At 52.8% G+C, this 13,906-nt stretch overlaps 1 protein-coding gene across 1 annotated transcript in view; it reads left to right on the forward strand.

Moving 5' to 3' along the window:
* The first annotated feature begins 544 nt into the window (after positions 1–544).
* Positions 545–13,906, forward strand: part of vars2 (valyl-tRNA synthetase 2, mitochondrial) — a 102,285-nt gene continuing 88,923 nt past the window's right edge. The window contains 8 exon segments of the mRNA XM_070861375.1: positions 545–745; positions 1,963–2,038; positions 3,458–3,558; positions 5,444–5,565; positions 7,865–7,931; positions 10,470–10,567; positions 11,102–11,183; positions 13,069–13,188. Coding sequence (XP_070717476.1) covers positions 575–745; positions 1,963–2,038; positions 3,458–3,558; positions 5,444–5,565; positions 7,865–7,931; positions 10,470–10,567; positions 11,102–11,183; positions 13,069–13,188 — 837 coding nt within the window. The 5' untranslated portion in view covers positions 545–574.

The raw sequence follows: 13,906 nt of genomic DNA on the forward strand, positions 1-13,906 counted from the left end.
GTTGATGGATAATTACTCTCAGTTTGGGGATATTTACTCTCAGATTGGGGATAATTACTCTCAGTTGATGGATAATTACTCTAGGTTTGGGGGATGATTACTCTCAGTTTGGGGATAATTACTCTCAGTTGATGGATAACTCTCAGTTTATGGATAATTACTCTGAGTTTGGGGATGATTACTCTCAGTTTGTGGATAATTACTCTGAGTTTGGGGATGATTACTCTCAGTTTGTGGATAATTACTCTGAGTTTGGGGATGATTACTCTCAGTTTGTGGATAATTACTCTGAGTTTGGGGATGATTACTCTCAGTTTGTGGATAATTACTCTGAGTTTGGGGATGATTACTCTCAGTTTGTGGATAATTACTCTGAGTTTGGGGATGATTACTCTGAGTTTGGGGATAATTACTCTGAGTTTGGGGATGGTTTCTCTGAGCCTGCCTGTGATTGGCAGATTGGATATGTTAACATAGCCCTGCCGCTTCCGGCGTCTCGGGGTGAGAGTTTGGCAAGATGGCGGCGCGCATGGCGCTGGTGCGGAGGCCGGGCCGCGCTTGACCCCGGGCCATCATGTTGCTGCGGGTTTGCGGGCGGGGGGCTCGGCTCCGGCTCCGGGCCTGGTGCAGCAGCGCGGCCGGGCCCGGCTCCCGCAGCCCGGCGGGTGACCGAGCCCAGAAGGAGAGGCGGCAGCGGCGGAGAGGGAGAGAGATGGAGGCCCGGAGTGAGCCGGGGAGCCGGGCGGTGAGAGGCCGGGGGCGGGGAAGGGGGAAGGGGGGGGGGGGTTGTGTGAGCGGAGAGCCCGGCCAGCAGGAGCAGCTGTGGCTCAGTGGGTAGCACACACCCCTCTGGGTCAGAAGGTTGTGGGTTCAGAGGCTTGAGCACAAAATCCAGGCTGACCCTCCAGCGCACTGCTGAGGGAGTGCTGCACTGTCGGAGGTGCAGTCTTTCAGATGAGACGTTAAACCAAGTCTGCTCTCTCGGGAATGTGAAAGATCCTATGGCACTATTTTGAAGAAGAGCAGGGGAGTTATCCCCCCGTCTCCCGGGGCCAATATTCATCCCTCAATCAACATAACAAAAACAGATTATCTGGTCATTATCACATTGCGGTTTGTGGGAGCTTGCTGTGCGCAAATTGGCTGCCGCGTTTCCCACATCACAACAATCAAAAGAAAGACCTGCATTTATATAACGCTTTTCATGACCTCGTGACATTCCAAAGCGCTTTGCAGCCAATGAAGTACCTTTTGGAGTGTGGTCACTGTTTTAATTAGTATTAGGCAGTCCCTCCTTTCGCGGATGACCCGCTTCTGCACCAAAGAGGGATGTTCACAGGTATTTCTATGAGGGACCTGACATTCTAGGTCCCAAGCTCCATGCATGAAGGGTGGAGGATGCCTGTGCATGGATTCTTTTACCGTGGGGGTGGCCGTTGCACACCAGCCACCACACACTGTTGTAATGTGGGAAACGCAGCAGCCAAAAATGCACGCAGCAAGGTCCCACAAACAGCAAGGTGATAATGCCCGGATAAAATCTCTCGGGCAGATGTAAAAGATCACATTACACTATTTTGAAGAGGAGCAGGGTCTCCCCGGTGTCCTGGCCAATATTTGTCCCTTAATCAACAGCAATAAAACAGATTATTTTCCAGTTGGCCTTTCCGACATTATAACACTTCAGAGCCACTATGCTGCTGCACCCTCTTTCACTTGCGTACTCAAGAAAGCACGAAAGCCACTTCTCCGGGGGGTTTTGCCCACCTCCTGCTGGAGTTATGGCAGAGCCACCAGGTACACTCGGCAATGACAGGCGGAGCGATGGGGAAAATGTTGGAATTCTGCTGGGAGCAGTGCCTTGTACCTCACCGATTCCCTCGTGTCCAGGGTGAATGCTGCGTTGGCCGGGTTAGAATCGGGGTTCAACTTACGAAATAACTGAGCTTCTGATTCTCACAGGGCCGGGGGGAGCAGTCCTGGTTGGAGCCAGAGGTGATTGCTTACAGCGTGCCGACATTACCCGGGGAGAAGAAAGGTAGGAGAGAAAGCTGGAACTGCAGGGAATCGAATACGACCAGGGTGATCTCCTGGACTGGTTTCGATCGCCTGACTGGGATGGAGAGCAATTTTCCCAGATTTTTTTCCCCCTAATTGGCCTGGGTTTTTATCTGGTTTTTGCCTCTCCCAGGAGATCGCACGGCTGCAGTTGGGGTGGAGTGTAGAATGTTTTAGTGTAAGGGGTGTCGCAGTTGTGTGGGGCGGATGGGTTGGGCCGGGTGCTCTTTACCTTTCCGCCATTGTTCATTGTTCATCGGTTTATATGTAATCTTTAGGGCTGCTGAGCGAGGGCCGTGCGGCTCTTTGTCGGCCGGCGCGGACACAATGGGCCGAAATGGCCTCCTGCGCTGTAAATTTCTATGTTTCAGTCTAATGTTTGGGACAAAGTGAAGCAGCTTGTTGTGGTCTACATTATCTAGTCCCTTTAGAATCCTGAAGCCAGCAATCATATCGCCTCTCGGTCTTTGAGTGAGGCTGTCATGCATGCCCAATGTACATAATCCAATCCCTCAATCATTCTGGTTGCTCTCCTCTGGATTAATGCACTAAGGTGGGCCAAATGACCTACCTAATCCTAACTTCTGAAATAATGGGGTGAATCGGATGTTTTCAGAGCCTGTTCCTAACTCCCGGAATACTGGGGCAGTCATAAGAACATAAATAGGAGCAGGAGTAGGCCATTCGGCCCCTCGAGCCCGCTCTGCCATTTAATGAGATCATGGCCAATCTGATCATGGACTCAGCTCCACTTCCCTGCCCGCTCCCCATAACCCTTTATTCCCTTGTCGCTCAAAAATCTGTCTATCTCCGCCTTAAAAATATTCAATGACCCAGCCTCCACAGCTCTCTGGGGCAGAGAATTCCACAGATTTACGACCCTCTGAGAGAAGAAATTTCTCCTCATCTCAGTTTTAAATGGGCGGCCCCTTATTCTGAGCCTATGCCCCCTAGTTTTAGTTTCCCCTATGAGTGGAAATATCCTCTCTGCATCCACCTTGTCGAGCCTCCTCATTATCTTATATGTTTCGATAAGTTCATCTCTTTTCTTCTGAACTCCAATGTGTATAGGCCCAACCTACTTAACCTATCTTCATACATCAACCCCCTCATCTCCGGAATCAACCTAGTGTACCTTCTCTGCACAGCCTCCAATGCAAGTATATCCTTCCTTAAATACGGAGACCAAAACTGTACGCAGTACTCTAGGTGTGGCCTCACCAATACCCTGTACAGGTGTAGCAGGACTTCTCTGCTTTTATACTCTATCCCCATATGGTTTTCAGACCCTGTTCCTAATAGTCAGAATACTGGATGAATCAGATGTTTACAGACCCTGTTCCTAACTCCCGGAATACTGGGGGAGCCGGTGTTTCCTAACTCCACACTTCTGTTGCAGATACCTCTGTGCCCCTACCAGACTCGTACAGTCCGCAGTACGTGGAGGCTGCTTGGTATCCCTGGTGGGAGCAGCAAGGCTTCTTCAAACCCGAGTACCACGTGAGTACGGTCTGTGCATGAGGCGGCTCAGAGGGTACGAGGAGCGGGTGGGTGCTGGTCGGGTTGGATGGGGGTTAGCGTGCAGTTGTGGTGGGTGGGAGTCATGGACAAGACAGTAGATAGCGTGTGTGTATGAGCATAGTGGCAGGGTACACAACAAACTGCATTTATACGTAGTGAAACATTCCAACGCGCTTCACAGGAGTATTATGAGACAAAAAGTTGACACTGAGCCACATAAGGAGAAATTAGGGCAGGTGACCAAAAGCTTGGTCAAAGAGGTCGGTTTTCAGGAGTGTCTTGAAGGAGGAAAGAGAGGTAGAGAGGTTTAGGGAGAGTGTTCCAGAGCTTGGGGCCCAGACAGCAGAAGGCACGGCCACCGATGGTTGAGCGATTATAATCAGGGATGCTCAAGAGGACAGAATTAGAGGAGTGCAGATATCTCGGGAGGGGGTGTTGTGGAACTGAAGGGGATTACAAGATAGGGAGGGGTGAGGCCATGGAGGGATTTGAAAACAAGGATGAGAATTTTGAAATCGAGGCGTTGCTTATCCGGGAGTCACTAAGTCGGCAAGCACAGGGGTGATGGGTGAGCGGGACTTGGTGTGAGTTAGGACACAGGCTGCTGAGTTTTGGGTCACAAGTTTACGTAGGGTGGAATGTGGGAGGCCAGCCAGGAGTGGTTGGTGGAAACAGGCGGCCGTAGTTATGCTGTGGATATGTGGTCGAAAGCTTATTTCAGGGTCAAATATGACACCAAGGTTGCGAACAGTCTGGTTCAGCCTCAGGCAGGAGTTGAGGAGAGGGATGGAGTCAGTGGCTCGGGATCAGAGTTTGCGGTGGGGGCCGAAAACAATGGCTTCAGTCTTCCCAATATTCAGTTGGAGAGAATTTCTGTTCATCCGGAACTGGATGTCAGACAAGCAGTCTGACAATTTAGAGTCTGTGGGAGGGGTCGAGAGAGGGGGTAGTGAGGTAGAGCTGGGTGTCATCAGCATACATGTGGAAACTGACTCCGTGTCTTCGGATGATATCGCCACGGGCAACATATAGATGCGAAATAGGAGGGGGCCCAGGATAGATCCTTCGGGGACACCAGAGGTAATGATGCAGGAGTGGGAAGAGAAGCCATCGAAGGTGATTCTCTGGCTACGACTAGATAGCTAAGAATGGAACCAGGCGGGTGCAGTCCCACCCAGCTGGACATTAGTGGAGAGGCGTTGAGAATGGTCAACCGTGTCAAAGGTAGCAGACAAGTCAAGAAAGATGAAGATTGATAGTTTGCCTTCCAACAAAGGATGTAATTTGTGACTTTGATGAGAGCAGTTTCGGTGCTGTGGCAGGCGCGGAAACCGGATTGGAAGGATTCAAACATGGTATTGCGGGAAAGATGGGCACGGATTTGGGAGGTGACAACATGTTCAAGGACTTTGGAAAGGAAAGGGAGGTTCAAGATGGGGCGGTATTTGCAAGAACGGAGAGGCCGAGTGGTTTTTTGAGGAGAGGGGTGATGAGGGCAGATCTGAGGGAGAGGGAGACAGTACCTGAGGGGAGAGAACTGTTAACAATTTCAGCTCACACAGGAGCTAGAGAAGCATGTTGGATAGTCAGCAGTTTGGTGGGAATAGGGTCAAGGGAGCAGGAAGTGGGTCTCATGGACAGGATGCGGTCATGAGGGGAGATTGGAGAGAAACTGGAGAAAGATGTGAGGTGAGGTCAGGGCAGTGGGGAGCTTCAGAGGAAGTCTGGCCCGTGAGTAAAGGGAGTACTACACCACTACCTGGGTGAATTGGCGGTGGCGGATCAGCGCATGTCTGAGCGAGAATCTGCGTGGGCGGAGGCTGTGGGCTGGGATGTAACCATCTTGGCGATTCTCCCTCTGCAGGCCCGCCTGCCTCGCCGGGAGGACTCAACATTCTCCCTGTGTATCCCTCCGCCCAACGTGACCGGCTCCCTACACTTGGGACACGCTCTGACCATCGCGATCCAAGACGCTGTGGTTCGATGGTACGTGTCTGCTCTCTGGCTGTCTTAACAGTGGGGTACAGTACTGGTGGGTACAGGTCTGTCACTGTATAACACTGGGGTACAGTACTGGTGGGTACAGGTCTGTCACTGTATAACACTGGGGTACAGTACTGGTGGGTACAGGTCTGTCACTGTATAACACTGGGGTACAGTACTGGTGGGTACAGGTCTGTCACTGTATAACACTGGGGTACAGTACTGGTGGGTACAGGTCTGTCACTGTATAACACTGGGGTACAGTACTGGTGGGTACAGGTCTGTCACTGTATAACACTGGGGTACAGTACTGGTGGGTACAGGTCTGTCACTGTAAACCTGTTTGAGATGATGAATTAAGGGGAAGCTGGATAAATACATGAGGGGGAATGGACTAGTATGTCAGTGGGTGAAATGAAGTAGGGTGGGAGGAGGCTCGTGTTGAACTTAAACACCAGCACCAGTTCCCACTGTCACAGGACAGAGAGTGGAGAGCACCAGTTCAAACTGTCACAGGACAGAGAGTGGAGAGCACCAGTTCCAACTGTCACAGGACAGAGAGTGGAGAGCACCAGTTCATACTGTCACAGGACAGAGAGTGGAGAGCACCAGTTCCCACTGTCACAGGACAGAGAGTGGAGAGCACCAGTTCCCACTGTCACAGGACAGAGAGTGGAGAGCACCAGTTCATACTGTCACAGGACAGAGAGTGGAGAGCACCAGTTCCCACTGTCACAGGACAGAGAGTGGAGAGCACCAGTTCCCACTGTCACAGGACAGAGAGTGGAGAGCACCAGTTCCCACTGTCACAGGACAGAGAGTGGAGAGCACCAGTTCCCACTGTCACAGGACAGAGAGTGGAGAGCACCAGTTCATACTGTCACAGGACAGAGAGTGGAGAGCACCAGTTCCCACTGTCACAGGACAGAGAGTGGAGAGCACCAGTTCCCACTGTCACAGGACAGAGAGTGGAGAGCACCAGTTCCAACTGTCACAGGACAGAGAGTGGAGAGCACCAGTTCCCACTGTCACAGGACAGAGAGTGGAGAGCACCAGTTCCCACTGTCACAGGACAGAGAGTGGAGAGCACCAGTTCCCACTGTCACAGGACAGAGAGTGGAGAGCACCAGTTCAAACTGTCACAGGACAGAGAGTGGAGAGCACCAGTTCCCACTGTCACAGGACAGAGAGTGGAGAGCACCAGTTCCCACTGTCACAGGACAGAGAGTGGAGAGCACCAGTTCCCACTGTCACAGGACAGAGAGTGGAGAGCACCAGTTCCCACTGTCACAGGAGCATCCAGTCGTGCCCCGGTAACTGCCCCCAAAGGAAGTGGAGTGTGGTAAGGCCCATTCTGTGGCGGGAGCAGGACTTCCACGCTGGGGGCTAACATTCCCTGCCCCAGAAGGTTGCCGCCCCCGAGGTGGGAGCCTGTGCTGGGAGGCAGAGGGGAGACGGGGGCGGGGGATGGAGGGGAGAGTGGTGGAGGTGGGGGGGGGCAGAGAAACCCAGGGCGGGGGACAGGAGGGACCACATTGCAGCGAAGGTCTGGGGGGGGGGGGGGCGAAGTGTGTTGGAGGGGCGGACCTGGGGGCTCTGTGCCTCGGTGCGGGGAGTGTTCAGAGTGGGGTGGACGGGTTGACTGCGCAGATGGCGGTTGGTGGTTGTGGTGTGGTTGGCGTCGCGGGGGCGTGGCTCCGGGGTGGCCGGGGCTGGGGGCTCGACATCCGGGAGTGTTCGGCATTTGGGAAGGATTCTGTCGGGACGGGGCGGCTGGGTGCGGGGGGAGTGTTCCCGGTGTTGGGTGGGTCTGGAGCTGGGGGGGAGGCACGATCTTGGGATGGGGAGTGGGCTGTTTGGGGCTGGGATGGTGAGAGACTTCTTCACTCGGGGAGTTGTTGGCCTGTGGGGTTCCCTGCCGCAGAGAGTTGTTGATGCCAGTCCATTGGATGTGTTCGGGAGGGAGTTGGATGTGGTCCTTGCGGCTGGGGGGGTGTGGTGGGGGAGGTGCTGGGGTGGGTGATCAGCCATGACCTTGTTGAATGGTGGTGCAGGCTCGAAGGGCCGAATAGCCTACTCCTGCACCTAATTTCTATGTTTCTATGAACCAGTTGGGCCGAATGGCCTGTTTCTGTGCTGTACATTCCAAGTGTTACCAGAAGTGTTAGTGCAATTTGCTCGTGTCTTTGAAGTGTTTGAGTAGCACGAGTGACGCACTGCTTTCTCTGTGCATTAGCGGTAATTAATGCTGCATGAGCTTGTGGTTAAGGTGAGAGTTTAAAGGTCGTGACCTTTCTTTCAGGCGGAGGATGCAGGGCTGGAAGGTTGTCTGGGTCCCCGGCTGTGACCACGCGGGAATCGCCACTCAGGTGGGTTTTGTGACTGATGCGAACTATGAGATGCCTCTGGGTTTGTCCCTGGAATGGGGGGGTGTGGGGTGTGGCCGGGGGCTCTGGTTACCTCGCGGCTGCCCCCGTTGCCATGAGCCGCGCACCGATCGGCTCCCTGTCGCCGGGTATACCCTCCGCCGTGCGTGCCTTGTGGCACTGTCTGTGGCAAAGTCCCTCCGACACTCAACCTTTCACCGCGTACTTTCTAAAGATTTATTCTTGAGATGTGGGCGTCGCTGGCGAGGCCGGCATTTATTGCCCGTCCCTCACTGCCCTTGAGAAGGTGGTGGTGAGCCGCCGCCTTGAACTGTTGCAGTCTGTGCGGTGAAGGTGCTCCCACAGTGCTGTGTTAGGGAGGGCGTTCCAGGATTGTGACCCAGCGATGATGAAGGAACGGCCGATAATGCATGGAGGGGAACGTGGAGGTGGTGGTATCCCATGCGCCTACTGACCTCGTCCTTCTCGGTGGTAGAGGTCGCGGGTTTAGGAGGTGCTGCTGAAGAAGCCTTGGCGAGTTGCTGCAGGGCATCTTGTAGAAGGTCCACACTGCAGCCACGGTGTGCCGGTGGTGGAGGGAGTGAATGTTTAAGGTGGTGGATAAGCCGTGGGCCCAGACTGGATAAGGATGGCCGGTTTCCATTCTTAAAGGACATTAGTGAACCAGTTGGGTTTTTAATGGCAACCTGATTCCAGAATTTGTGAAGCTGAATTCACTTTCCCAAACCGCCAGGGTGATATTACAACGAACGTGCTTTGGATTACGAGTCTAGTAAGGGAGTCGAGGGTTATGGGGAGCCAGCGGGGACGTGGAGTTGAGGCCAAGATCAGATCAGCCATGATCTTACTGAATGGCAAGGCAGGCTCGAGGGGCTGTGTGACCTACTCCTGCTCCTATTTCTGATGTTCTTAATAAGGTTACCATTACACCACCCTGCCCGGTGTGTCCCACACCCCTGAGCTTTACGTGAACAGCGGGAGGCCCTTCTGACAGGCCCGGGGTCCATGAAAGAACCACATGGTTTGGTCAGCTGTTGCTGATCAAGGTTGCTATGGTGACGGATAGTGCAGCGCACTATTTCTAAGAAGAGCCGTGGGTGGGGAGTTATCCCCGGCGTCCTGGGGCCAATATTTTTCCCTCAATCGACATAACAAAAACAGATTTTCCGGGCATTACCACATTGCTGTTTGTGGGAGCTTGCTGTGCGCAAATTGGCTGCCGCGTTTCCCACATTGCAACAGTGACTATGCTCCAAGAGTACTTGATTGGCCGTAAAGTGCTTTGAGACGTCCGGTGGTCGTGAAAGGTGCTATATAAATGCAAGTCTTTTTTCCTGTTGGTGTTGCGCGTACTTCCTCCCTCTTCGACTCCCTAGACAGTGCTGCTCTGCCCGAGTCCTCCTCCTCCACTCCCGTCTGCGAGCTGGGCGACACGTCAGCCGTACGCTAATACCCCGTCAAACACCCGCCCCCACTCTCGGCAGGAGTCGGCCATACGGCCCCTCGAGCCTGCCCCGCCATACAATATCATGGCTGATCTGATCTTGGCCTCGGCTCCACTTCCCCGTCCGCTCCCCATAACCCTCGGCAAAGGTACGTCAACAACAATGACTTGCATTTATATAGCACCTTTGACACAGTAAAATAAACCACGGTGCTTCATTGGAGCATAAGAAATAGGAGCAGGCGTCGGCCATTCAGCTCCTCGACCCTGCTCCGCCATTCAATAAGATCATGGCCGATCATCGACCTGAACTCCACTTCCCTGCCCTATCCCCATATCCCTTAATATACAAATATCTATTGATCTCTGCCGTGAATATACTCAATGACTGAGCATCCACAGCCCTCTGGGGTAGGGAATTCCAAAGATTCATCATCCCCTGAGTGAAGAAATTTCTCCTCATCTCTGTCCTGAATGGCCGACCCCTTATTCTGAGACTGTGGCTCCTGGTTCTAGACTCCCCAGCCCAGGGGGAACATCCTCCCCGCATCTACCCTGTCAAGCCCTCTCAGAATCTTATACGTTTCAATAAGGTCACCTCTCATTCTTCTAAACTCCAATGAGTATAGGCTCAACCTTTCCTCGTAAGTCAACCCCCTCATCTCAGGAATAAACCTCATGAATGTTCTCTGGACTGCGTCCAATGCAAGTATATCCTTCCTTAAATAAGGAGACTAAAACTGCACGCAGTACTCCAGGTGTGGCCTCACCAATACCCTGTACAGTTGTAGCAGGACTCTTCCCTACTTTTATAAGAAGATATTCGGCCAGGTCATCAAAAGCTTGGTCACGGAGAGGTAGGTTTGAAGTAGTGTCTTAAAGCAGGAGAGAGTGACGCGGAGGGGTTTAAGGAGGGAGTTCCAGAGCTCAGGGCCCAGGCAGCTGAAGGCACGGCCGCCGATGGCGGGGCGATGGAAACCGGTGGCGGGCGGTTAATGGCGGGGGTTGCTCGGCAACCCTGGCGCGCAGGCCAGAGCCGAGCCTCAGCCCGTTCTTTCTGTCTTCCCCTTGGGCAGGTGGTGGTGGAGAAGCGGCTGTGGAGGGAGCGCGGGATTAGCCGGCGAGAGCTGACCCGGGCCGAGTTCCTGCGGGAGGTGTGGCGCTGGAAGGAGGCGTAAGTACTGCGCTCGGCCGCTCGCCACCTTTTGGGTGCCCGCCCTGGCGCAGCGGGTGGCACCCCCGCCTTTGAATCAGGAGGTGGTGGGCCCATCGTCCCACTCCAGAGGCTTGAGCGCATACATCTAAGCTGACCCTCCAGTGCAGTGCCGAGGGAGTGCTGCACTGTCGGAGGTGCCGTCTTTCGGATGAGACGTTAAATCAAGACCCCTGTCTGCTCTCTCTCAGGTGGAAGTAAAAGATCCCATGGCACTATTTCGCAGAAGAGCAGGGGAGCTATCCCCAATGCCCAGGACAATGTTTATCCCTCAAACAGCACAACTAAATCAAAATGATCTGGTCATTATCACTTTGCTGATTGTGGGAGCTTGCTGTGCACAAATTGGTTGCTACGTTTCCCACATTACAACAGTGACTACACTTCGAAATGTACGTCATTGGCTGTAAAGCGCCGTGGGATGTCCCGCGGATGTGAATGGCGCTACATAAACGCGAGTCCTTCCTTTCTTGACCTGTGGTTGGTGATCGGCAGGAAGGGGGACGAGATCTACCGACAGCTGCGATGTTTGGGCTCCTCGCTGGACTGGGACCGGGCCTGCTTCACCATGGACGCGGTGAGTCGCTGCACAGGGAGATACCGCGGGTCGTGCATAGGTGGGGCCAAGGACCACTTTCTAACCCCATCCCGCCAGGCCCTGGTCCAAATCTAAAAACAAAAACTTGTATCAGTAATGGTGACTGTTGGGACTGCTTTTTTGCTCTTTTTCATTCCGTTGCTTTAAATATCTGATTACACACGCACGCACGCACACACACAGTTGTGGTAATGTCAGGGTCAGGTCTTTATTTAAACTTCATACTGCACAAAAAGAAGTATAAAAGTTACTGAGACATGCACTTCACAAAACCCAGTGCATGCTCCCTGCTCGTCAAACACACAAGTTGCGTTTTCCAATATCTCTACTTGAGACCCACACTCCAATTCTGGTGTCTGCTAAATCAGTGTTTGCTCATATCTTTTATACAAAATCAAGTCTTTGAACTCTACATTCCATACATACGATCAATAAACCATGTGACATCAAAGATACATATAAATAGCAACAGATTGACAATGTAAACTAAACATCCAGCCAATCGACCTCCTGAAATTGGTTTATTGCTGCAATCGACTCTTGCCATGAATTTTATTACTATAACACACAGGTGACCCAATTGACACATTCGAATGGCCGAATAACTCTCTCACCTTCTCGCATGTTCTTTCCTGTGGAGCCATCCTCTGCTTTGATCTAAACTTCAATTTACAATCCATGCTCATCAGAAAAGCTTTTAACCCAGCATGTGTCACCTCAGACTGCGCCGAATGCGAAGTATTCGGACTTTCGGTCCCACAGTGACCATGAAACTACCGGATTGTCGTAAAACCCCATCTGGTTCATTGCTGCCCTTTAGGGAAGGAAATCTGCCGTCCTTACCTGGTCTGCCCTATATGTGTGTCAGCTGTGGCTCAGTGGCTGGCACTGTTGCCTCGAAGTCAGAAGGTTGTGGGTTCAAGTCCCACTCCAGGAACTTGAGCACATAAATCTAGGCCGACACTCCCAGTGCAGTGCTGAGGGAGAGCTGCACTGTCGGAGGTGCCGTTTTTTGGATGAGACGTTAAACCGAGGCCCCGTCTGCCCCCTCAGGTGGATGTAAACGATCCCATGGCACTATTTCGAGGAAGAGCAGGGGGAGTTATCCCCGGCATCCTGGCCAATATTTACCCTTCAGTCAACATAACAAAAATAGATGATCTGCTCATTATCACATTGCTATTTGTGGGAGCTTGCTGTGCGCACATTGGCTTGCCGCGTTTCCTACATTACAACAGTGACTATGCTCCAAAAGTACTTCATTGGCTGTAAAGCGCTGTGTGACATCCGGTGGTCGTGAAAGGCGCTATTTAAATGCAAGTCTTTAATTTTAAATATGACTTCAGACCCAACCCACAACAATGTGGTTGACTCTCAACTGCTCTCTGAAATGGCCCAGTGAGCCACTCAGTTGCTCAAGGGTATTAAGGGATGGGCAATAAATGCTGGCCTTACCAGCGACGCCCACATCCCAGGAACGAATAAAGAAAAAAACGACTTGTTGCATCCTCTGCTTTCTGCTAAACATTTATATACCACTGGTTCGGTCCCAGTTGGAATATTGGGTCCAATTCTGGGCACCACCCTTTAGGAACGAGGTCGCTGCCTTGGCGAGGGTGCCCTCTGCCCAGTACTGCAGCGCCCTCCTTCCCAACCCCTGTGGTGCTGCGGCCCTTCCGGCACTGCGGCAGCCCAGTGCCAGTATCGTTTGTCGCGCCGCGGTAGCCATGACCACCAGCGCCGTGTGCCCGCTGCTGCACTATTTTAACAGCTACTTTGGACAGTCGTGCCGTACTTCGCCGGAGACTCACCTGCCGTTTCTTGCTCCCCCCCCCCCCCCTCCCTCCCCCGCCCCCTCTCGCAGGACTACTCGGAGGCTGTCACTGAGGCGTTTGCGCGGCTGCACGAAGCAGGTCTGGTGTACCGCAGCCAGAGGCTGGTGAACTGGTCGTGCGCCCTGAACTCCGCCATCTCCGACATCGAGGTACGACCACACCCAGGACTGTTTCCTCTGGTGGGAGGGGAGGGAGGGGGGGGGGGACGCAGTCCAGAACGTGGGACGGAATCAACATTAGAGCTAGGCTTATTCAGGGGGCGATGTCAGGAAGCACTTCTTCACACAAAGGCTGGTGAGAATCCCCAAAAAGGCCATGGATCTAGGGGGCCAATTGGAGCCTTCAAGACTGGGATCAGTAGACCTTTGTTGGGTAAGGGTATCATAAGAAATAGGAGCAGGAGCCGGCCACTTGAGCCTGCTCCGCCATTCAGTTGGATCGTGGCTGATCATCTACCTGAACTCAACAATCCCGCACTATCCCCATATCCCTCGATTCCCCTGTAGTCCAAAAATCTATCGATCTCAGCCTCGAATACACTCAACGACTGAGCACCCACAGCCCTCTGAGGCAAAGAATTCCAAAGATTCCCCAGCCTCCGAATGAAGAAATTCTTCCTCGCTCTCTTAAACAGTCGACCCGTTTGTCCTTCTGTTCTTATGTTCTAATTAATGTTGGGGAAGTCCAGAACCAGGGGTCACAGTCTAAGGATAAGGGGTAAGCCATTTAGGACCGAGATGAGGAGAAACTTCTTCACCCAGAGAGTGGTGAACCTGTGGAATTCTCTACCACAGAAAGTTGTTGAGGCCAATTCACTAAATATATTCAAAAAGGAGTTAGATGTAGTCCTTACTACTAGGGGGATCA

Source organism: Pristiophorus japonicus, chromosome 19 (assembly GCF_044704955.1).
Source record: "Pristiophorus japonicus isolate sPriJap1 chromosome 19, sPriJap1.hap1, whole genome shotgun sequence".
Classification (NCBI taxonomy): domain Eukaryota; kingdom Metazoa; phylum Chordata; class Chondrichthyes; family Pristiophoridae; genus Pristiophorus; species Pristiophorus japonicus.